This window comes from Anabrus simplex, chromosome 8 (genome assembly GCF_040414725.1).
Source record: "Anabrus simplex isolate iqAnaSimp1 chromosome 8, ASM4041472v1, whole genome shotgun sequence".
Classification (NCBI taxonomy): Eukaryota; Metazoa; Arthropoda; class Insecta; order Orthoptera; family Tettigoniidae; genus Anabrus; species Anabrus simplex.
In genome coordinates this window covers 215,563,885-215,590,165 of record NC_090272.1, presented here as the reverse complement: position 1 = coordinate 215,590,165, position 26,281 = coordinate 215,563,885, and the positions used below count along the sequence as shown (strand labels likewise).

Sequence of the window (26,281 nt, the reverse complement as noted above, 5' to 3'; positions counted from 1 at the left end):
GAAGGGGTCTGGTGTCGGACAAAGTCTGGAGTTTCTTGGCTTTCTGTTGCTACCATTCATTTTTCATCTGTCTTATATCAGCCTGACATTTCATCTTAAGCTCTTGGAAACGTGCTTTCTTCACTACAGAGGAAGCGTCTTGTGTAAGGGGTAAGTAGGCTTTCCTTTTTTTTACTAATTAGCTTCAGGATGTTTTCATTATTATCATCAAACCAGTAGTCCGACTCGTTGGCTGAACGGTCAGCGTACTGGCCTTCGGTTCAGAGGATCCCGGGTTCGATTCCCGGCCGGGTCGGGGATTTTAACCTTAATTGGTTAATTCCAATGGCACGGGGGCTGGGTGTATGTGTTGTCTTCATCATCATTTCATCCTCATCATGACGCGCAGGTCGCCTACGGGAGTCAACTAGAATGACCTGCACCTGGCGAGCCGAACCCGTCCTGGGATATCCCGGCACTAAAAGCCATACGACATTTCATTTCATCAAACCAGTCATTTCTCTTCCTTTTCTCGTAGCCAACTGTTTTTCTGCCGAATCATTGATGATAGTTTGAGGTGTGGCCCATTCCAGCTCCACATCCTTGGTATTGGACTGGAAGTCAGCTGCTCTGTTATGGCATTTTGGAATTCTTTAGCAAGTTGCTAAAGAATATAAATTAGGACTGTTTGTAAGGCTTTATTATAAGAATATCTTAACTATGTCACACCCCTCGCTCATTTTTTGACTCATGTACCTACAACCTACTTGCTCACATTTATAATTTATAACTTTTCTTAAAAAAACTACAATTAAGAGCAATCAGGACCCTGATTTATCATCTTTCAGGTTTGAGATTAAGGCTGAAGATGCCCTTATAAAAAAGGCGAAACATGTCCCATATTTTATGTCATAAGTCTTAATTCTTAATTAAAATTACTCTTTAGGTATTGAATAGGTGGAATTTAATAAACATTCATATTTCTTTGACTTTAATGTACAATTCAATACGGACCAAAATATGAGAATTATAACGTGTAATACTGCAATCCAATCCGCACACCCCAATATCTGAAGATACCGGTATTTTTATTAACCCTCTCGTGCACGCATTTTCAGTTTGAAGTGAAAAAAATTGTCTTGATTTTTTATTCATTGGAAGGTTAGAAAATACAACCATGTTAAAGAAAAAGAAATAACAGTCCATTTTCTTTGAAAATTCCATGGACCTCATGTGAGGCTTATGTGCATGAAGCGAGTACACACACACACACACACACACACACACAATCTATAATCACAAAGAATGGGTACTGTCCACCTAATCAATACTTTATTATATCTTGTTACTAAGCAGTACCGGTTTCGACCTTCACAGAGGTCATCTTCAGCTGGTCATAAGATCTAAAGTTAACTTAAAATAATTTTAAAAACATTACTAAATCTAATGAAGAATGTCACATGATGTGAGTGATTAGATTAAAATATACAATATATAAAATATACAATGATATGATGTATCTTCCGGTTTTAACGAGATTAGTACCAAGAAAACTAATGATACACCATAATATTTTCATGTTCATTATTCAACATTCTTAATCATATGAACTTAAAAGAAAAACAACATACATAGTTGAATATTCTAGAATGCTTGGTACAAACATATCTGTGAATGTACAAAATTAATATAATTCCAAAACGTACCGCAAGAATCATGTGAACATTTTTTTGTATTTTAATGTATTATTTGATAAATTTTATTACATCCATATCATAGAATGTTCCAGAATGTTTAGTATAAACATACCAATGAATGTATAGAATGATTCACCAACTTCAAAGTGTACTTCAAGAACGCCATAAACATTTTACTTGTTGAAATTGTATTTCACTAAATTATCTACTACTCACAAACAGTACACTAGAAATTTATGTAACACATACATGTCATAGAATTTTGATGCTTGTTTTTAAACCGGAAGATACATCATATTATTGTATATTTTATATATTGTATATTTTAATCTTATCACTCACATGTGACATTCTTCATTAGATTTAGTAATGTTTTTAAAATTATTTTAAGTTAACTTTAAATCTTATGACCAGCTGAAGATGACCTCTGTGAAGGTAGAAACCGGTACTGCTTAGTAACAAGATATAATAAAGTATTGATTAGATGGACAGTACCCATTCTTTGTGATTATAGATACTAAGTATCAATACGGACATGAAACTGATAGATTACAACACAACACAACTGAACTGAGGAATAATTTTCTTAGGAGATACTGTGCACTGGATGTCAGTTTTACATGCACATTTTACCAAACTAAATTTTGCATTAAGGAGTGGCTGTTGTTATTTCCTGCTATGGAATTCCTCAAAACACTGTGACAAAGGGCATATTGGCAGCGAAGGCAGACATACCTGGTTTTCCTTGAACAACCACGAAGGTGGCTCTTCTATCCTTTCCCACCTTATAGGTAGCCTTCACTTTCAACCATTTTTTGGTTGCTGGTGGCATCTGTGAAGCGGGTCTTCCCTTCTTGGGTTCATGATTGCTTCCCATGTAAATGAGAGAAGTAGTTACTGAGGACTTGAATTCTAGCAGATCCAGCTTCTCACAATCTGGGTTCATTCTCCAGAGGATCCAACAGTTTACAATGGTCACATTCAGTAGATAATGGAATACTCTGAAGTACTCCCTTTTGTGCCTTATGGTGTGCTGATAAAGACCTATGAGCGAGTCCATTAGATGTACGCCACTCATGTGGGAATTGTAAATGCTGATGGAAAATGGTTTTGCAATTTCAATGATTGCGCACAGTTTTCGACACCATCTCTTAGCAACACCTACAGGTTCTGCTCCAGCAAATGTAGATGCTACATGTAAAAATGAATTATCATGCCAGCAGGTTATTGTGATGTTGGACTGCGACGTAACAGAGTACAACCCCCTTGGTTCCTTCTTAAAGGTTTTCACAGACCGCAGCTTGAGATCAGCACCACAAAGCCTCTTAGCTCTGATAGTCCTGGAAGCATAAATGCCATCTTCAAGAAGTTTCTAGAGAAGATTAATTGACGTAAACAAATTATCAAAAGCTTATGGCTTTTGAACTTCACGTCTTCACGCAGCCTAAGAACATCAACTGTTCCAAATTCAGAATGACCTTCACCATTTTGCACTTTTCCTTGACAGATCTCAAAGCTATGGATGTATCCTGAGTAACTGGTTGAGACCCAAATTTTGAAGCCCCATTTTTAGGGTTTTTTCTTCACACATTGTTTCAGCTTTGATCAGCCTTTGAAAGGGACCACTCATCAGCTGATAAAAATTCTTCTGGCTGGGAAGAACATCTAAAGATGTGCTTGAAATGGTCAATCATAGGACGTAAACGTATAAGCCGATCCGATCATTGACGTCTGCTGGAATGTTCTGATTGTCAATGAAGTGCAAATACTACCGTATCTCGCAAAAGCGATTGTATATCATATTGTCAGGTATTACTGACAGGGCGCAGAGTATATTGTGACATTTGTTGTGAAGACTACATTTTCTACAGACGGCCCTGGTTCTTCATCCATCTTGTTCTAAATGCATTGAAATGAGAATATATGACAAATGTGCCATGAAACATCAGTAGTCTGTCTTGGATTGCATAAAAAATTAGACCAAAACACTACAATATGGTGCAGTTCTAATTGAGGTTATGACTGAACCATAACCTCTCGTACATTTTGACCTCATATGAGGCCCGTATATTATTACACAAAAATAATGGTAATAAATTGCATGAACAATAAAAACACTGATACCAATGGGAAAAGCATGCTTTACTGCTATATAAAACATTTTTAATTATCAGTTGAATATATTTGTAAAGGATGTATCAATTTCAATAATTTCGTCTCCATATGAAACACACAAATAACAAGAGCGCCACAACTGCCTACAACTTCGCAGCTGCAAGGAAGTGCTGTCATCTCATAGACATCGTTGTAACTAATATCACACCTCACATGAGGTCTAACATGAAGAACATTTGAGTCATAATTTTCCACAAATTCATAACAATATTAAATGAACGGCGCACTAAACGAAACATAATTTTGGGACCTCATGAGGCTTGTGCGCACAAGAGGGTTAACAGAAAATTGGCTTTAATTTGTTTTGATGTATAAGAAATTAATCCTACATACAGCAGAACCTCAATAATTCGAAATCGGTTATTTCAAAATCTTGCATAAGTAGAAGATCTCGTTCCAGGAAATGAGGTACGCTTTTGCATGTTATTTCAAATGTTCAATTCGAAATACAGTGGAACCTCGATTCTCCGTTTTTGGAGGGACCACAGAAAAACACCTGTACAACACGGAAAACGGAAAATCCGGGAACAAATGAACTGTTAACAACTTGGCTAAACATCACAGAAATGAAATATGTATACTTATAATCTTACAAACGCCCCTAAACCAAACCAGACTACATCCCCAATGGGCCTTCCACCTACCAAGCGACCGCCCTCAGTCCGAAGGCCTGCAGATTACGAGGTGACGCATGGTCAGTGTGACGAATCCTCTGGGCCGTTATTGCTAGCTCTCTAGACCGGGGTCGCCATATCACCATTAAATAGCTCCTCAATTAAAGGTAATCGTAGAATGAACCTGGGACCCTCATATCCAGGTAAAAATGCCTGATCTGGCCAGTAATCGAACCCAGGCCCTCCGGGTAAGAGACAGGCAAATTAGACCGTGGGGCTGGGTTCAAACGTTAATTACTGTACGGGACTTAAAAATCTCAAAACTTTACATTCAGTTTTACTGGGAAAACTTCCGTCAGTTTCCTCTGAAAACGTCACATTCCTTTGAAAACTTCTTTCAGTTCAGCAACATTGATCAGCCAAACTCTTCGAAAAATCTAATACCCATAACGCTAAGCAACAATCGACCACAAGTAGATTTTTATTCTCTAATTTAATAAAATAAAGCATATTAGATACAAAAGCCTCCAACATGATGGCAAAATCCTTTTTCTTTTAACCTTCCATTGTAATTTGGTCACCGGTATACTGTTCGTAGTCAGTTTATGGAAATCTTGTACCACGTAAATTAAGCCTACATCGACTTTTAAAGGTTATGTTGAACTCGAGAATATGGTTTTGAAAGTATCAATCCTCAATTTCTCGAATGCATTGTATTTAGTTCTGCCAGTCACTAATTGCAATCAAATTGGACAGAGAAAAAATATCATTAACATTCCGAAATTACGATTATTAGCGACCTTGAGCAGAGCTGGAAAGCGCGCTCACTGTACAAATTGGTACGAGTGCGAAATGATACAAAGTTTTTAAATGTAACGTGCGCAAATAAAATGACTGCAGCTTTTATACAATTTTAACACAAAAACGTGAAATTCCCAGTCTTAATACTAGGACGAAAACAGTAATAGGCAATCCCAAAACCTCCCATGGCTTTATGTATACAGTATGTAAAGTGCAACAGCTGTTCTGGTCTCGATAACATAATCGTTTTTGATATGTCGTATGGCTTTTAGTGCCGGAATATCCCAGGACGGGTTTGGCTCGCCAGGTGCAGGTCTTTATTTGACACCTGTAGGCGACCTGCGCATTGTGATGAGGATGAAATGATGAAGACAACACATACACCCAGCCCCCGTGCCATTGGAATTAACCAATTAAGGTTAAAATCCCCGACTCAGCCAGGAATCGAACCCAGGACCCTCAGAACCGAAGGCCAGTACGCTCACCGTTCAGCCAACAAGGCGGACATCGTATACAATATTAAAATACTAAATTTGTGTTACTTAAGGAGTAGTTTCGATTCCTGCCTGAAAGCCTAGTGACTATACAGTGCCCTGAGGGAAATGCCGAAAAAAGTCAAAAATTTAACATCCCACCCTGGACATAATGTAGACATTTTGCAAGTACGAACATTTGACGAAACTCGTCGTCTTCAAATAGAGCTGTCAAAATGCGCTCTGTCTTCTTCCAATTGCCGTGGACACTCTCTGCTTTATGATTTTCGAGGATTCTCTAAACAATACTACCCGAATGGGATGCTAAGATGATCCCTTATGCAAGTTCACTGCCGATCGCTTTTCCAGTACAGTACTTCTTCAAATTACCACAATGACAGGACTTCAACACCAAGATCCGTAAGAATGCCGTAGCCGTCCTTTCGTAAGATACAGTTTCTTGAAAAACGTGTGATCGAGGATTTAGTGTAGATGGGACTGAAATTTCTGGACGGTTGATCCGGGAAATGGTTTCTTCGAGGAACATATAATGCAGGATTTTTGCAACGTGAGATAATTAGGATGCTCGCGAGACCACGTAATTTGAACGAATAATACGGGAAAACGTAGTTTCCGGGAAGGTATAATCGAGGTTCTACTGTACGGATAATTCATAATTAGAAGTACAATGTCGGCCCCATTACCAAAATTCAGACTTTTAATTCAAAACTGAATTTAAACTTTTTAAAATAGTATTTTACAGAGTAACTTAAATTCAAAATTTATCTGTGTCATGATAGAATGCATCTCCCGGAACGTACAGGGTAGCTTTCCGCACATTCACTCACTTCGGCGTGCCTACAGTGTGCTTCGTATTTGCTAGGTTCGAGTGAAATTTTGCAGTTCTTTTGCATTCAACATTTTAAGTAACGCCACAATATCACGCAGCAGGCAGTGTGCAGAGAAGGAGAATCCAAAGTCTTGCCAGACTGAAAAGGCCTCCATCAAAATGAAATTTAATCTCCATGCCTAAGTTGTTTGTAGATGATTCAAGCAAAGAGTGTAAAGCATACAGCCTTGTTTCAATCCATGAGTGATTGGGAACAAATCTGATACTGAGTTGCCATGAAGAACCTGTCCAGACAAGCCATCATGAAGAGCTTGAACCAATTCCAAACAACGTTCAGGACATCAAAAATGTCTCGATACTTTCCACATAGCAGATCTTGGTACTGAATCAAAGGCTTTTACAGATCATAGAAAACTAAATACAGAGGATGCTGCTGTTCTCTGCATTTTTCCTGGAGTTGTCTAGCACAGAAGATCATATCTGTTGTGCCTCTGGAGGTTTGAAAACCACATTGAGACTCAGGTAAAATCCTTTCTGAGATAACTTGGAGCCGGTTTAATAGAATTCTTGCGAGAATTTTACCTGCAATTGACAAAAGCGATATACCACAGTAGTTCCCACATAAACTACAATCACCTTTCATGAAGATAAGTGATGATGGTAGCATTCTTCAAGTCGTCAGGTACTTCTCGAATTTCCCAAATCAAGAGGATGAGTCTAGTCTTCAAGGTATTCCTCCATTTGGTATCAGTTCCAGAGGGATGTTATCAGGACCAGGCGGCTATCTTGGTTTTAGCTGATTGAGTGCTTTGGTGAAGACTCTGTATGTAGGTGGAACTGCCATCCATGGTTGTTGGGGCTGCTGAGGGACATTACGAAAAAAGTCCTCAGCAACACTGGAGACACGATTTAGAAGTGAAGAGAAATGTTCCTTCCAACGCTTTAAAATTTCTCCATTATCAGTTAAAATGGAGTTGTCAGCAGTCTTCAATGACCCCAATGAAGAAAAAATTGGACCATATATCTCCTTTATGCCAGCGTAGAAGTTTTGCAGGTCACGGGCATCAGATAGTCTTTGCACTTCTTCAGCTTTTTGTTGCCACTAGTTATTCGTAATTTCCCTAATTTGTGCCACATATTTTCCTGTAAGTTCCAAGAAATGCGATTTCTTCACATTGGAAGACGAATCTTTAAGATAGGATAGGTGGGCTTTCCGTTTGGCATTGATCGGACATTTAATTTCTTCACATCAAACCATCCTGTCTTTCTTTTCCTCACAAAAACAATTGTTTCCTCAGCTGACTCAGTGACCTTCTGAAGCGTGGCCCATTTCTGATTAATTTTGTACTATCACTGCTGGCTGGATGACGAGCAAGTTTGAGATTGCTTCTTTCTGAGCAGGTTGCGGATGGATCTTTTTGGTTTGCAACAGATTGAGATTCTCAACCTTCCCATCACATTGCCCCATAATTGGTGATCTTTACATACTCTGGCGTTGAAATTGCCAACTAGTAAGAGTTTGTCTCTTGGTGGTACGTTGGTGATGGTAGTGCTCAGCAGGTTGTAGAATTGGTCTTCAGCTTCTACATCACCACCCAAGGTGGGAGCATATGCAGAGATGAGTGTCATAGATTTGGCTCCAGAGAGTGGGATTCAGAGTCTTAGAGGTTGGAGTTAGCTGATAATCATTCACTAATGTGATTTTTACAGCGAACACCACACCATGAATGCGGTATTCTCCCTCATCTTTTCCCTTCCAAAAGATTGTGTAGCCTGAGCTTAACTCTAAGTTTACCTTTGCTGGACAGTCTGGTTTCACTTAAGACAGCAATATCAATGTTCATTCATCCAAGCTCATGGGTGACAAGCGCTGTTCTTCTCTCAGGTCTGTTATTGTCTTTCAAATCAAGTAGGGTTCTAACATTCCAGGTTCCTATAATCAAAGTTTTGGTAATCTTTGTTTTTCAACCGCAATAAGGGTGACCCGCTGGGTGCGGCCTCCCAGCCGGTTGAGAGTGTGACTACCGATGTTCAGCCCATATTTTCTAGGGCTTTCCCCATTCAGGGTGGGCAGCGGAGACGTAAATAGGCCTGCCCAAACACAGATGTAGGACCGGATTCCTGAGTAGTCACGGGGTCTCAAAGACGACCATCACACATCTGCTGCCAACGTGCAGGTCCAACCGAAAACCTGCCTCCACCATTCTTATCCCATTGCCGTTAGACTTGAGTTGAAGGGAGTGACAGCAGGAAAAAGTGCCACAAGCCGGATTTTGTTTAAGGTGGATCGCAACTTTCAAGGAAGTGACCCACACACTATGATCTCGGAAATATACCCTGCGGCACAAATGAAATGCGACATGTAGGTTCTAGTACCACGACTGCAACGGACTGCCACAGACCTGAAATACCATAGAGTTGCGCCTTCACAGCCAGGCCGCCTGCCATGACCTCATCCGTCTCCACGACCGATGAGAACCACAAAAAGGAGGTTCCTCTGTCCGTTTTGCCATTGGGCCAAAGACACAGATGATGGGTTCCAGTGTCATTTCCTAAACTGAGGAGACCATCACCCCACCCAAGGGGGCTCATCCGCCTGAAGCCGTTGGCCCTATGAGGGTTCGAGTTATTTACCGCCGCTCGACACTCAGCGTTAACTGTTTCTACAGCTGGTTGCCAAGCCAGCCAACACTCTTCCTTTCCCATTCCGGACTTAGGACCGGACAATAGTGGAGTAGATTAGCAATAACCATCGACTGCTGTTCTCTAAAGAAAATTTGAAACAAAAGAGGATAAAACGTTTTCGCATTTAATAAATGCATAAATAACTTGGCCGATAGCAGTTGTTAACTCGTTAAAAATAAAGGCTGAAGTAAACTCTCTCTTCATTTTAATGTTGTATACTGAAATTAAGTGAGAATGTGATACACCTCAAGATATGGCAGAGTACATCACTGATTTCAGAGGATGGTTTATATTTTCTCATATCTAGTTAAATTTCAGAAAGGCTATTTCCATGTACATTTTTTGCGAGGTGGTTATCATTTCTCTACATGTGTTTGAAATGTTTTCATTATACATATACTGTTAGGTTAGCTGATGTCGTTTGAAGAAGAAAACTGAAATGTTTACCACAGAAGCCTCTGGAGTGATACCGTATTTCTCCGAACCCAAGACTTTTTTTTTTGTCCCACAGAATCTCATGTAAAAAATCAAGGATCATATTGCATTCGCAAGCTAACAGTAATGAACACCACTGGCAACTACCACAATAGTTCTTTTCACCCCCGCGCACGCACAGTCAACGACCGCCTCTTTATTACACGTCGCTAGCCACGGCAACCGGTTGTACAGTGCTTCTGTGTAACATCACTAGATTTCGGAAAATAGCGAAGAGAGAATGATGTTCTATTAGTAGAGCCCTGCACGGATGCGGATATCCGCGAAGTTAGTGCCTTGGTGGATACCGACTGTATGGCAGTGTGTATAATTTTGCTGATAATTTCTAAATGAAGTTTATTGATTTTCACTCAGGTATACTCTTGTTTTTGCTTGTGGTCAGGTGACCCTTGACACTGGTATGGGAGAATGGTGATATATAGAGAGCCTTGAGACCATAAAGCCAATCTGACCTAAGCCTAGCTGGCTCTTGTCCTCAATTAATGGAAGTATGGAACAAAGGTCAATACGTTGGTACTTGTCGGAAGAGAAAGTCCGTCATGAACCTGTGACTGTAAGGGTTCTGATGACACGTGCCAGGCCTATTGTATTATATTAACAGAACTATCCGTTTCAATATCTTGCATGTAATATAACGTACAGTAGAAGTCCGTTATAGCGAGAATTCATAACGGCGAAAAATTTACTCGCTATAACAGATTGTCGTTATATCTTATTTTTGTATAGAAGTCGGAAAACCCTTCATGCACTTTAAAATCGGTATGAAACGGCAATCAGTTTGTTTAAAACTTGCATTTCCGCAGATGATATCCACACTACGGCTTACTTGTTTATTATTTTTCGTAATCCGATACTACGTGAAAGTGTATGTTTAATTTCATCCTGAAAAAAATATAGTACCGTATTTCTCCGAATTCAAGATGAACCCCACATTTCCTTCAAAAAAATTAAATCAGGCTCAAAAAGAAGTTTGTAAAATCATATGAATGCCTTGTTGTACAGTAGGCCTACGCATTTTTAGACTATTTCTAGACGCCGAACATTGACTTTCGTCACGCCGTATTTCTTTTTTCTTTTTTGCGGCTGCACAATTATTCTTTATTTCCGCGGGTTTAAGGACCATTAATTTAACATTGGCATCATAATACCGAAGAGAACTCGTTGAAAATCTTCCGGCATTACCTATTCCATGCGTCTCTACAATACAACGATCCATCAGGAAATTATTCCTGCTATCTATAAAACTGTTACTTTTACGCAGCGTCAGATATAACCGGCTACCGCTACCCGCACGCCTCGTTTGTCGGGTTCGGCCAAATTCAGTGGCTAGCGATGTATAGGCCTAATCGCGAACGTTGAAAGTCACGGTATGGCCATTCCGCCCTTGCGTTTTTCGTGCACATACCTCACAATTTAATCTTAGACTTCTTTAAAGCTTCCTTGTTGCGGACCACTGAATGCATTTTTTGTACAGTACGCATTTTTTAAGCTCTTTGTCTTCACGCTAACGCCAAATATTGGCTTTAGTTAGGCCTATGCCGTATTTTCTTGTGACTGTACAATTATTCTACATTTCAGAGTGTTTAATAAACATTAACTTAAAATCGGCATAATATAGACTAGAACCCGTTGAAAATTTGCCGGCAATATACCTTTTCCACGTATCTTTACAATACGACTATACATCACGAAAATATTCCTGCTGTCTATAAACCTTGATTTTACTAAGCGTCAAGGACAATACAGGTAGACGTGTTATGACTCTGCCACTGAGTAGCCATGGTTTTTCTAAGAATTCGAAGGGTCGCATGTTTTGATGTCATTCTGCAGATTTGAGAAACACACAGGCACTGTACAACCGGTTGTCGTGACTAGCAATGTGTAGTAAAGAGGCGGTTGTTTACTGTCAACGAGTTCTGTGCACGTGTGAAACGATGCAGCGTGGTTACCGCGGTAGTTGCCAGTGGTATCCATTAACTTACTGTTAGGCCGCGAATGCAACAACCCTTGAGTTTTCACATGAGATTCTGAGAAAAAAAAATGTCTTGGAATCGGAGAAATACGGCATCACTCCAGATATTTCTGTGGCAAGCACCTCAGCTTTCTTATTCAAACAGCGTCACCTAATCTAACCGTATATGTAGAATATCATGAAAACATATTTGAAACGCATGTAGAGAAATAACCTCCTCGCGAAAAATTTACATGTAAATAGCCGTAAGTAGACGCGAGAAATCCTCTGAAATCAGTGATGTACTCTGCCATATCTTGAGGTGTATCGCATTCTTACTTAATTTCCGTATATAACATTAAAATTAAGAAATTGTTTACTTCAGTCTTTATTTTTAACTAGTTAACAACTGCTATCTGCCTCATTTACGCATTTATTACGAAAACGTGTTATCCTCTTTCATTTAGAATTTTCTTTAGAGAACAGCAGTCGTTGGGTATTACTAATCAACTCCAACATCACCTTTGAATGTCAACAAGGGAGTTCGCAAATACACAAAGTGAGAAAACTATACCGTACCGAAGATGATCGATCGCATTTTGTTGCCAACGTTTCAGTTTTCTTATTCAAACAGCGTCACGTATCCTAACTTAACCATACGTATGATGAAAACAGCTTCAAGCGCCAGTAGAGAAATTATACATTTCTCGCTATAAATTTTCATAATAGCCTTTCAGTAATTTAACCAGACATGACAAAATATAAACTAACCTCTGAAATCAATTAAGCTCTCTGCCATATCTCGAGGTGTATCCCATTCTTATTTAATTGCAGTATTTAGCCTCAAAATTAAGCGGTCGTTTAGTCAGCCGTAATTTTTAACGAGTTAACAATCGTTATCGGACACACTATTTACGCATTTATTACGAAAATATGTTCTCTTTCATTACGAATTTTCTTTACGGAACAGCTGTCGACGGATATTACTAATCGACTCCGACATTGCCTTCGAATGTCGACGAGAGAAATCGCTAGTACACATAGCGCGGAAACGATGCCAAAGGTAATCGATCGCATACAATATCATCGCTGGGGCGCATAAATATCGGTAACGGAAAAAATCGCGCGCGTTTAATCGCTCGTAATAACGAATGCACCAGTGATAGGGTTCTCGCTGTAACCGAAGGACAATACACAGTTTAATATAGGAATTTTGAAGGGACAGAAAAATGTTGTCGCTATAACGGAGTTCTCGTTATATGCCGTACTCGCTATAGCGGACTTCTACTGTAGTTAAATATTAACAATATCCGCAGATAACCATTTTGCGAATGTGGATAACCATTTGCGGATGCGAATATTATTTTGTATATAAGCACAGGGCTCTGTCTATTAGCCTCTACAAAAATGTTTCTCAAATCTGCAGAATGGCATCAAAACATGCGAGCCTTCGAATTCTTAAAAGGCAACAGCCCTGTAGCAGAGGTATAATGCGTCTGCTTAGTAAAATCAAGTTTTATAGGCAGTAGGAATATTTTCGTAATGGATCGTCGTATTGTAAAGATACATGGGAGAGGTATTGACGGCAAATTTTGAACGGGTTCTCGTCGATATTATGTTGCCAAATTTCAGTTAATGGTCATTAAACTCGGAAATGTAGAATAATTGTACAGCCGCAAGAAAATGCGGCGTAGGTCTAACTAAAGCCAATATTTGGCATTATCCTGAAGATAAAGATAGGTAAAAACTGCGTACCATACACAAAATGAATTCAGTAGCCCCAACAAGGGCGCTTTAAAGAAGTCAAAGATTAAATTGTGAGGTATGTGCACCAAAAATGCAAGGGCAGGATGGCCATACCACGGCGCAGTAAACTCATTAGATGACCTTCAACATGCGCGACTAGGATTATACATCGTTAGTTGCTGAAGTTTGCCGAACCAGCAAGTGAGATGTGCATGCAGCAGCTGGCTGTAGCTGACTCAGAATAAAAGTAAGTTTTATAGACATCAAGAATATTTTCCTAACGGATCGTCGCATCGTAGACACACATGGAACAGATGTTGAGAGCAAATTTTCAAAGGGTTCTCTTCGATATTATAATGGAAATTTTAAGTTATTAAACCCGGGGAAATAAACTAAAGCCAATTTTCGGCGTCAGCTTGAAATCAAAGATAGTCTAAAAATGAATTAAATTTTTTGAAGGAAAAAGTGACAGTTGTATTGCATTCAGAGTTGTCTTCAATGAAATTAAACATACACTATCAAGCAGTATCGGTATTTCAAAAAATAACACAAGTAAGCCATAGTGTGGATATCCTTTGTGAAAATGCAAGTTTTGAACAAACTTATTGCCCTTTCATACCGATTTTAATATGTACGGGAATTTTCCCAACCTTTACAAAAAATCTGATGTAACGAGAATCTGCAATAGCGGGTACATTTTTCGCCAGTACGAATTCTCGCTACAGCGGACGTACAGCATATTTGTGAAAAGCTGTTGCTCTCCAGCTTTGATCTGTTTCTTAGACAATGTTATCTCTGTAATATTCTTAGCAGATATTTTGTTCAACTAACCTATAACAACCCTAACATACTTTCGGAGGGGGGGAGGGGGAAGGGGGGCCTAAGTTCCTTGGAGACAATGTATAACAAAAATATATATGTATGGTATTAAATTTAAACCACCAGCAACTGTCTCTAAATGCATGTTGACAACAAAAATCACAAAAAATACAATTTTCATAACCAATTGTCTTCCATCTCCATTTCGCACTGCATGCATTAGCAAGTGTTCTCTCTGACATTCAAAGGCACTCATCATCATCATCAATGTCCCACTACAGTCCCCCGCGTTTGGTTAACAAACCTCCTTCACTCCTTTCTGTCCTTCCACTTTTCTTGCTCCATTACTTCCGCCACATCCAATCCAGCTTCTCTAATGTCCTTCCAAATCTGATCCATCCACCTTCTTGGTCTTCCAAGAGGTCTCTTTTCTCAACTTCTTTTTCCAATTCCCTTCTTGCTATCCGTTCTTGTCCCATTTTTTTTACATGCCCGAACCATCTCGGTCTTATTTTCTGCATCTTCTGTACTAATGGTTCTATATGTAGCCCTTCTCTGATTTCAATATTTTGAATTCTATCTCTTGTTGTCTTTTTAACTGATGTTCTTAATAATTTCATTTCTACTGCTTGGATCTTTCTATCTTCTCTCTTATTAGTTACCAGCGTTTCTAGTCCGTATGTTACAATTGGTATGAAATACTGTTTATGTAATGTTAATTTAGTTCTCTTGGGTACTTTGTCATCCCATAAAAGCTCTCTGACTTGATGATAAAATGTTGTACCTTTACTTAGTCTGTTATTAATTTCAGGGTTGGTTTCATTACTTCCATTAATAATGCTACCCATATATGTAAACTGTTCTACATTATCTAACCGCTCTCCACCTATGTTCACTTGGCTTCTCTTTTTCTCTTTTCCACAGTGCATGACTACAATTTTCTTTTTACTAATTACCATTCCAAAAACCTTCAGATTTTCATTCCAAATTTCCAGTCTTCTTTGTACTTCCTTTTCTCACTTTTCCCAAACCACACCACCTGCAAATACCAAAGCATTCACTTCATCACCACTGATACCCTGATTTACACATTTTATGATTTCATCCATCAATATAATAAACAATAATGGTGACAGTGCACTTCCTTGCTTAAGACCTTTTTTTGTATAAAATATTTCAGAATCACCACTCCCCACTCGTACACTGCTTTCACTCTCATGATACAACATTTTTATCTTGTTAATTAACAATTTTGGTACATTCCTTTTCAATAGGCATTCCCAGACGTTTTCTCTTAACTGTATCATAAGCTTTTTCCAAATCCATAAATATGAAGATGCTTTCCTTGTTCCCTTCCAGATGTTTTTCCATTATTTCTTGCACTGTAAATATCAAGTCTGTTGTTGATATATTTGGTCTAAAGCCATATTGTTTTTCCTCTAGGAAGGGGAGTTAGGGATTGGAATAACTTACCAAGGGAGATGTTCAATAAATTTCCAATTTCTTTGCAAACATTTAAGAAAAGGCTAGGAAAACAGATAGGGGATCAGCCGCCTGGACGACTGCCCTAAATGCGGATCAGTAGTGATTGATTGCTGACTGTGTTTCTATTATATCCCTCAGTCTTTTGTCTATGAGTTTCTCCATTATTTTCAGCCCACGTGATAATATAGTTATATCTCTATAATTATTAAATTTCTTCCTATTTCCTTTTTTGAACAGTGGCACAGCGCTTCCTTGCTGCCAACCTTCAGGTATCCTTTCATCCTTCCATATGGCATTGAGGTCACTGTAGTCCAATGCTTCCTGGTGCCTTACAGTCCAGCCCTGACAGATTGTGATGAAAAGAAAAAAATAAGAGTAGAGAAGAGTTTTGCCAACCTGCGGCGATTTCAAACTATACATATAACCTTGAAAACACTATTATGAATTTACAATGTGCCGTATGATTTTAATATTAAATCATTGAAACCTACACCCCTCGTCAATTTGATATTATGGTAAAGTTATTTTACCACAAAGAATACTAAGAGACCTGCTAGTGGTAGAATAATCGTCATGGTTTGCAATGCCTGATGTCACTGGCGTGCAAGATTTAAGATTTAACAGCAAGCACCAATCACCGTTCATATCGCCATGACTCTCTTGTACTGCTAGTGCGGTGATGCCACTTCTTTGAAAAGAAACTCGTGGCCTCAGTTGCTCGCTAGCCTGCATGAAGTGCGTGCATTCACTGTGTGTGTAAGCCGTTTGTTTTTGTCATTGTGACATGGCCAGTGGATCATCGGAAACGACTAAGAAAAAAAATCAGTTGTTATAAGAGCCAAAGCCGTGAATTTATATACCGGCTACGTGAATATTTTGAGAAAGAGCGTTATAACGGTGGGCCTCTTCTTCCTGTTACAAAAGTGGTGGATCGAGTTTGTGACGCTTTGAAAGTAGGTATCATTCTTCAGTGGTTGGTGGGAAATAATGTACCGGGGATATCTGCAGAAATGACAAAGGCGGAGCAGCTACAAAGTGTAAAAACTCCATATGCCTAGGTTTTGCACCTACGAAGTGGACTCCATCGCTATGGCTCAGGGTCATAGGGTAATTAGGCTTCATCCTTACCACTGCCACTTTAATCCAATCGAGTTAATTTGGGCACAAGTTAAAGGATACCGTATTTCACTGCATAATCGTCGCCACCGCGTAATCGTCGCATCCTTTATTTTCAATACAAAAATCGGACTTTAAACCTTTAATTACATAATCGTCGCACGTCCAAATTTTGTTCACTAATCTGGTTAAAAGGTAAATGGAACTGCAACGTAAGTTGCACATGAATGCGCAATTTAAATACGTGTATGGTTTATGGGCAATTTGGCAACACAGTCACGTTTGCGACATGTTGCACAACACATAAATAAATAATACCAGTATATGTACGACGCATGGCTTACCGGTAGACTATCGGCAGTTTGACAACGTGGTCGCGAGACAGTGTACTATTTATTCACCACCTACATATTATGAGTTCCCATTTGAAATACGTAAGGCTGTAAGTTATCGCTTATCGGCAACGTCGCCAGGAAATACCGGCTAGGTAGGTTGAATGGACCTCGAACCAGCCCTCAGATACAGGTAAAATTCCCTGACCCGGCCGTGAATTGAACCCGAGGCCTCCGTGTAAGAGGCAAGCACGCTACCCCTACACCATAGGGCCGGCTCCTGTGTTATTGCGCACGAAGTGAAATCCAAGACGATAACGCAGATTTCCACGGAATTATTCAGCCGAATTATTTACGATGTCTCAGTTGTCATCACTAGACTCTTATCTTACTACTACGTCATAAGTGTCCGGGCATGGGATGAAAACTTTTATCCAAGCAGTCAAGATAATTATTATCCAATGCTATTAAAGTTTTATTTTATAAACTCGTCAGTAATGTAATGTAAAATCATCAATAACTGGGAAGAAATATTAACCTAATTACCGTATGTTTAAAAGAAATTGAAAAAAATGAATGTTTGTTACTGACGTCTCGGAATACAGTCAACTATACAGTAGATCTACACCGCGCTAGCTAGAGCTCCAGTTTGCGAGCTTTGCGCAAGCGCAGTAGTGTGTCGCAACCAACGAGCTAAACTGATAAATTGTTGCATGCTTCCTTGCTGCCTAACAGTATTGGCCATTGGCTGCTCTGGAATGGACAGATCACAGATGCATTTATTTGTTTCAGATTTACGTGATTACTGTAGACATGTGTGCGTGAGAATTTAAGTTTTTAATTTGTGTTTTGGGTGTTTGCAGAAATAATTTGTTTTAATAGTGAACAATTACGGAAAGTCATTTATATCGCAAAACATTAACGTGTGAAGCATTTATAAGCGATTATGGGTAAATATAGAAACTATTCTGCGGGCTTCAAGCTAAGCGTAATTGCCTTCGCTGAACAGCACGGGAACAGAGCTGCAGAAAGAAAATTTTCTGTGAGTGAAAAGTTGGTGCGTGACTGGCGGAAAGTAAAAAACAAGCTAAAAAGCACAAACCCTTCTAGATGCGCGTTTAGAGGTCCTAAAACAGGGAAGTTTCCTATAATTGACGAAGAAGTGTTTAGGTACGTCAGTGAAATACGTAACAATGGCTGCAGTGTATCATATGAAATGTTACAAATTAAGGGACAGGAGGTAGCACGCAAACACAACATACCGGTAACTCAGTTTAAGGCGACTCGTGGGTGGATTAAGGGGTTCATGCGACGACACAATCTGTCAGTGTGAAGGAGAACAACACTAAGCCAAAAGTTGCCTGCTGATTACACGGACAAGATTGTAAATTTTCACCGATTTGTCATACGTTTGCGCAAGGAAACTTCGTACTTGCTTTCTCAAATCGGTAATGCCGATCAGACTCCAATCTTTTTTTGATATGCCTCGCAACAGCACTATTGCGCTAAAAGGATCACGGAGTGTATTAATGAAAACCAGTGGTAGTGAGAAGTTGCGATGCACGGCAATGCTAGCCATTACAGCTGACGGGAGAAAGTTGCCGCCTTACATCATTTTCAAGAGGAAAACGATGCCTAAGAATATACAGTTTCCCCGTGGAATTCATGTATGAGTGCAACCAAAGGGTTGGATGGACGTAGAACTCATGCTGGACTGGGTTAAAACTGTGTGGAATAGAAGACCTGGTGCACTACTAAAACAACCAGCTCTGCTTGTTTTAGATAGTTTCCGAGGTCACCTCGTGAACGAAGTGAAGCAAATTCTCACTACAAATAAGACACGACAGATAGTCATTCCTGGTGGCCTAACATCTGCTTTGCAGCCACTAGACGTATGTGTTAATAAACCCTTTAAAGACCACTTACGTCGATTTTACGAGTGGATGATGAGCGGCGATCAGCAATTGACACCCGCCGGAAATATCAGGCGTCCACCCTTGGACTTGTTATGCTCATGGGTGAAGAAGAGTTGGGATCTTATACCACCTGAACTAGTCTCCAAGAGCTTCAAAAGGACTGGGATTTCGAATGCACTAGACGGTTCCGAAGATGACGCAGTGTGGCAGGGAGACGAAGAATCTGATACTGGTATTAACAGAGGCGCGGACGGCGCATCAGATAGCGAAACCTGCGATAGCAACACCGAAGATTTGGAATAAATTGCATACCGGTATGTCCGCATTTCACAACAAAGCGATAATTTTTTGCAAGTGTAATATTTTAACTTTAATACTCAAATTAATGACAAATTAACTTAATACGGTCATTTTTATTTTCAGTTGGAAAAACGTTCGCCAATTTGTTGCGAAAAATTATGAATTTTGTTTTAGACTATTTTAATTATTTTGATGTATAAACGCGAGTATTACGTGCATCTTAAATTTATATCAAATACAATTTAGTTATAAATACATTTTTTGAGTAATACAAATACTGGTATTAAATATTCATCGTATAATGGTCGCACCCTACAATTTTTTTCGAAAATTTCGGTATAAAAAGTGCGACGATTATGCCGTGAAATACGGTATGTTGCCGAAAATAACAAATCTTTCCGTCTCACTGATGTTGAACGCTTAGTGCACGAGGCAGTCAAACTTGTTACAGCGGAAAAGTGGAAAAGTGTTGTCACACCTGGGATGATCTATACAAGGCAAAAGAAGCTGATGGAAATGTTGAATGTCGAGTGGAAGAAATTATATCCCTGGATGAGGATGATAGCAGTGACTCCAGTGACAGTGACAAGGACAAAGACATCGATATTTTCGGAGAGTGTGGCGTATTCCCTTTGGAATAGTTCCTGTGAGTACATAATTTGTTATTTCGGCGGCACTACTATTCTATGAGCATGTTGAAGTTTTATTGTAACAGCGACGTTTTTATTGCCACGTTGATACTATTTTCAGGGTTTTAGTTTTTATTCTGACTTATTAAAATTACGGTGATACTATTCACACAGTTCGGTTTTAATGTTATTTTATATTACGTCTATAGCCTACTGTTTTTTAGTTACAGTTCTATTCTTTGGGTGTGCTTAGTTTTGACTATAATGTTTTGTTAGTATAGTTACGCTGTTCTTGGAGTGCAGTTTATTTTAATTGGAACGATTTTTATTATGATTACAATAGTGTTTGTTTTCAGTTTATTAGAGATAATTTTCGCACATTTGCGTATGCATTAACACAGAATCTGATCTACGTATACGTGAAATATTTTAGGTGCGTGTGTTTGTTTATATCGTATGGTTGAAAATCGGCAACAATGTTGGAGACGTCAGGGCCAGAAAGCCAGCGGCTCGACTAATCGTATCAGCATTGAATTAGTCTTTTCCACTTGCTTTACCTTTGGGCACTGCTTTCACTGCCCTTTCAAATTCCAACATGTTATCAGGTTTTCTTCTTCTTCTCTGTCTATTAATTCAATTTTCTTATATACTTCTTCCTCCAAGCAGTCATCCTCATTATAAAGTTTTTCAAAGTACTTTGCCATCACCTTCTGAAGACTCTTTTCGTCATGTACTATGGATCTATCTTCTCTCTCTAATGCCTTGATTTTTTCTTTTCTATTTTATTACTCTATATAATAATTTCTGATTTCCTTGACTATCTTGCTCAATTTTGTTGGTAAACTATCCCGACATTTCTCTTTTTCTTCCTTGATGCTCCTCTTTACTAGTTTCAAATCTTTTGTATTCCACATGTAACCTTTCTATCTTATTCTCATCCTTATGATACGTTTTTTGCTTTTCCTTATCCATTTCTTTCTTCACATCGTTCCTTTCTTTTATTTCTCTTTTTATTTTGTCTGACCACCACCGTGTCTCCTTTCCCTTAACCTTTGCTTTTGTTTTTCCGCCTACCTCAATTGCTGCTTCCACAAATGTCTGTCTGAAATTGTCCTACTCTTCTTCTCCACTTCCTATTTCCATGTTAGGCAGCTTCCTTTTTATACAATCTTGCAATGCCATTCTTTAAACCACCTCCTCCAATTCCCAAATCCTGATCTTTGGTTTCTTCTTCACAATTTTAGGCACTATCAAAGTAAATTAGTAATACCAATACCATAGATTGCTATTGCATTTGTTTTTTATGTACCACTGTTTTTGTATATGTCTTTCATCTTTGTGGTATTTTAGCTGATGACCTCTAGGCAAGGTCGAAACATGTCCAAAGTAGCTTTTTACAGGCCATTTATCAAATGGCATACTTGTATTGAACAGGTGGACTTTATACAATTAAATTCTTTTAGAATTTTATCTTAGATATTTAAAGTCAATACGGAACTGGAATTAAGTTCATTCATTCATTCATTCATTCATTCATAGGTGGACCATCCCATCCTTGTTGATAGTGATCAATCATCAACACAGACCAAAATGAAATTAATTTCATATGGTAGAGAAATCATCCACAAAAATGTAAGTTATGAACACAAACCGATTGCTGTGACCTCAATGTCTTTTTTCTTGTATCTTTTCCTAACTAGGTGAGCGAGATCACAACATGAAAGGCCTGTACATGACCCGCACCAGATTTTCAGAAGCAAAATATTTGCAAAAGCAAGTGCAGGTTGTATTCAGGATTATATAATAATCTAAGTCACCACAGCTCAATAGGCAGAGCATCCAACACAAAAACGGAAGGTTGTGGGTATGGTTCCCACTTGCTGTCTGGTTGGCCATTTTTGCTGTGTACTCAACACAACCTAACAACCTGAAAGTTCATTTCAAGTACAACAAAAACTAAACATTTCATTCTCTAATTCCTTGGCACAGCATGGTATGATTACTTACTTAAATTAAGTTTCTCATCAATAGTCCTACGGCGGGCAGCCAGAGTTTCACTCTGACTTTGTTTGCTTGCCTGAGGAACAAGGGAAGAACAACCACTCGTCGACTCGCTGCTGTCAGACCCACCATCTCCTGTAAGCAAATTAGAACTAAGAATACCTCTTTTTCAAAGCAAAATATGTTGGATTCGTCTAAGGTAAATATACTCACCATTCAGTTTATTCTCCAGGTTTTCTGTCACCATCGTCGACTGCAAGTTCGAAGATGTGGAATAGCGAGCAGAGGTACTGAGCCCACTGGGACCAGCCACAGCATCTGGGTACGCATGTCTCACAGGAGAAGGGCTCTCAAACTGAGGCCGGCGCTCACGTAACTGAGCTGTGAAGAAAGAAATAATACAGATAACACTGCAGTTCCTAGGCCGGGTGCACATTGGGACGCAGGTGAAGCAGCTAAAGCACCACAGAGCAAATTTTTGTAATCCATAAAAATCATTACACCATCGCAGTTGACAGACAGGACAGGACAGAGCAGAGAAGGCCGGTTCTGAACCTACTTCCGCCTACCACACGCAGTCTTTGAAACAGTTTCCTGAGCACGTGTCACGTAGTTAGTTAAGAAATGGAGAAAATTACCACAGCCGTTCGTTCTCACCATATTTTGTAGGTACTATGTAAATAATGTGGACTGCAATGCAATGTTTAATTTCCGTTATGTATGTACATGCATCATGAGAATACGGCTGAACAGAATTTAATGAAAATTAGTATGTAAATTCGGGGGATAAGGCACTACAGTCTAGGCTATAAATCATTTTATTCACGCTGGGTAACAAGGTAATTTAGAGAAAGGCCTAAAATTTAATCCTCAAATATCTATGAAACAATCCCTGACCCAAGTTTTCGTAACATTGGGTATTTAACGTCAAGATCTAATGTTGATCATGGAGAGCATCATCGCCAACTCCGTGGCCGTCATCCACCATCACGTTTATGTGAAGAAATAAGTATGGAAATAATTTATCATATCTTGTCAAATATAAAAGCAAACACGTTCACAACAGATTGTCAATATTGATTGATTTTAGTATATTGTGTCTTGTGGCAACTAGATGAAAATCTAGCAGTACATTTGTAAATACAGTAAATATTTTCTCCCTCTACCCTGCTCTGTTCCTATAATTGAATACTATGTAAGAAAACTTAAGAGATGGTGGCGGTGATTTTTGTTTTAAGTGGAAGTACGAGGTAATCATCCTCTCTGAACAAATTAGTGGAAAATAAATTTAAAATAAAAACAAAATTATTTATTCAACAGAGGATTTTGAAAACGCAGTACAAAATAAAGCAAAAAATAATTAGGCTGAAAAATGACTCACAAATCAAAAGGAAATCTGCTTTCCCTGAGTAACAGGACACTTGTAATTTATATACCCTTGATTAGATCACTGTCGCACATAAAGCGGATGACGAGATCAGCAGTAGTCGCGTCATCAGCTAGTATACGTTCGAGTGTTTCCTACAGGTCGAGGCTCCGTCTTAGGCCAGAGAAATCGGCGCACTCTGACAATGTGGGCCACGGTGAAGTCGGCACCACAAGAACACACTGGGAGGGGTCTTTCCTCTTTAGGAGATAAGAGTGCATGGATCGTAAATGACCTATCCTCAGCCTGCACAATACTATGGCCTCTCTCCATGAAGATCAGAAAGAGGACCGCCACACGGTAGATGTCTCCTTAATTCATCTCAGCTTGTTGGGAGTTCGGATAGCTAGCCACTCCGATTCCCAGAACGCCAAGATGGTTTGACGTAGCTGAGAACAAATATCCTTAGCAGGTACATTGACAGGTCTTGCAGGTATAAGTAACGCTTCCTTTGCAGCTTCGTCCGCAAGTTCATTTCCAGCAATCAAAACGTGGCTTTGAAGCCTCGCGAAAGTGATTCTGATACCAGCATCACTTCACCTGGCTAGAAGGTCAGGAATCTGCTGTACCAGTGGGTGTTGCGAGAAACAGTTTTCAACAGACTGCAGAGAGCTTAACAAATCGGTACACATAAGAAAGTGCCTTCTTTCGTCACCCAGTGCAAACTGCAGAGCTTCTAAGATGGCGTAAAGCTCTGCAGTATACACGCTACATACACTAGGAAGCGCTTCAGCTCATATCATTGGTGACAAAAGAGCGACCAACATTATCTCCGAGTTTAAAAACCATCCGAAGATATGTCTCGCTGCCAGATATTAGTGAACGAAGTCCTGGAAATACCTCCAATAAACGGGGGAATTCTTGTTCACTTTGGGTCCACGGAGTAGATCTAGACGTATATCCGGTCGCGAGACTAACCACGGAGGTACCTCGCTGAAAGTTTGTTCAAGACAACCACCGATATCGATATTCAAATCACGACACAAACTATCAATTAGAAACCTAACCGGCTGTGTGGCATTCGGCTGGTTTTGGTACCTCTGGTGGTATTGGGTACTAAAGATGCATTGATAGCCTGGACGTAGCGGCATTTCACGAATTTTGGCAGCGTATGTGAACAGTAACTGCGGCCTCCTTACCCGTAAAGGTGGAACTTTCGCTTCAGCAAGTAACGGAAAGCGCCCGTTGCCAGCCTAATTCCACTATGGTGAATACTGTCTAAAAGGCTCAGCATAGATTTTGCTGCTGTGTCATAAGCCGCACTTCCATAGTCAATTCGAGAGAGGACCGTCGCCATGTAATATCGTAGCAGCACCGCACGGCCAGCCACCCACAAAGTGCTGCTGAGAAACTTAAGCATGTTAAGTCTCTTCTTGCAGGCAACCTTCAACTGACGGATATGGGGCTGCCACGTTAATATCTTATCAAAATGGAAACCCAGTAATCTGCAAGTGTCTACCACACGTAAGACACTATTTCGCAAGCAGAGCTCTGGTTCAGGATGTAAAAATCAACATCGACAGAAGTGTACAACTGAGGTTTTTGCAGCTGAAAATCAAAAACCATGTTGCGGGGCCCTCCTGTCAACTCTGTTAATAGCTCACTGTAGCTGTCTCTCAGCAAACGCCACACTTCCGGAGCTGTAATGTAGAGCTAAGTCGTCTACATACAGCGATGGAACGACTGCGGGCCCAGCAGCGGCTACTATGCCGTTGATGGCAATTGCGAACAGCGTGACACGCAGTACAGATCCCTGAGGTACTCCATTTTCCGTAATATTGAGAAAATGCATTCCCTGCTTGGACTCAAAAGAGCCGAGGGACATGAAGTTCCCAAACTTTGGCAAATTTCCCCGAAATCCCCACTGGTGTAGAGTGGAGAGAATTCCATATCGCCAGGTGGTATCGTAAGCTTTCTCCAGGTCACAAAACACGGCGACTACGTGTTCCTTCCGGAGAAAGGCCTCCTGAATGGCACTCTCCAGTCTGACCATATGATCAGTGGCAGACCGATGAGAGCGAAACCCCACTAGTAGGTAGACAAGAGACCTTCCTTTTCCTTGGCCCACACAAGATGTCAGTTAAACATCCTTTCAAATAGCTTACAAAGGCCATTTGTAAGGCATATTGGCCTATAACTATCCAGGAGTTTTGGATCTTTACCTGGCTTGGGAATTTGTATCACAATTCCCTCACGCCATCGAGATGGAAACACTTCCTCACTCCATATTCTGTTGAATAGGGTGAGGATATCCTTGAGACATCTGTCACTCAAATGCTTCACTCAAATGCTTAACACGTTGAGTGCCAAGCGACCCCATATGGGTACGTGAGAGTAGTCAAGTTTTTGAACTTCACGTCCCCATATGGGGTCGTACGTTCGTTCTAAATCGAGAACTGTGCGAACCCATTTGGGTGCGCAGTAAGTATGTGATTCGAAGCTGTGTAAGTTCTCTTCCTGCCATCCGCTGGTCGTCTATTTAAGTACGTGCATAGTCCACCTTCCATTCTTCAATTCCTGTTTTGGCGCGACCCCATATGGGTACGTCAAGAGTGCTTTGTAGGGTGAAAATATCATTGTCTATCTCGCGCACGGATTGTTTACGTAATTGTGCAGTGCTGCGAGTTTCCTTTTCTTTTTTAAGTCGTTACTAGCAAATCGAGCAGTAAAATACTTAGTGCAAATAGTCTGGACGATATATCGAACAAGTCAGACAATGATGCAAACGTAGTAAGTATATAGTAACATTAATTTTGAACTCAGTACAGAGCAAATAGCGATCTCGCATGTT

At 39.8% G+C, this 26,281-nt stretch overlaps 1 protein-coding gene across 2 annotated transcripts in view; it reads right to left on the bottom strand.

The window, feature by feature from the left end:
* LOC136878997 (nuclear pore complex protein Nup153) overlaps positions 1-26,281 on the bottom strand; it is a 155,852-nt gene that overhangs the window by 100,108 nt on the left and 29,463 nt on the right. The window contains exons 3-4 of one of the 2 annotated variants that reach the window (XM_067152672.2): positions 22,278-22,445; positions 22,071-22,199 (exon numbers count right to left, since the gene is read on the bottom strand). In XM_067152672.2, the coding sequence (XP_067008773.2) occupies positions 22,071-22,199; positions 22,278-22,445 (297 nt within the window). The remainder of the gene's footprint in view (positions 1-22,070; positions 22,200-22,277; positions 22,446-26,281) is intronic. The other variant, XM_067152673.2, reaches the window with a different exon arrangement.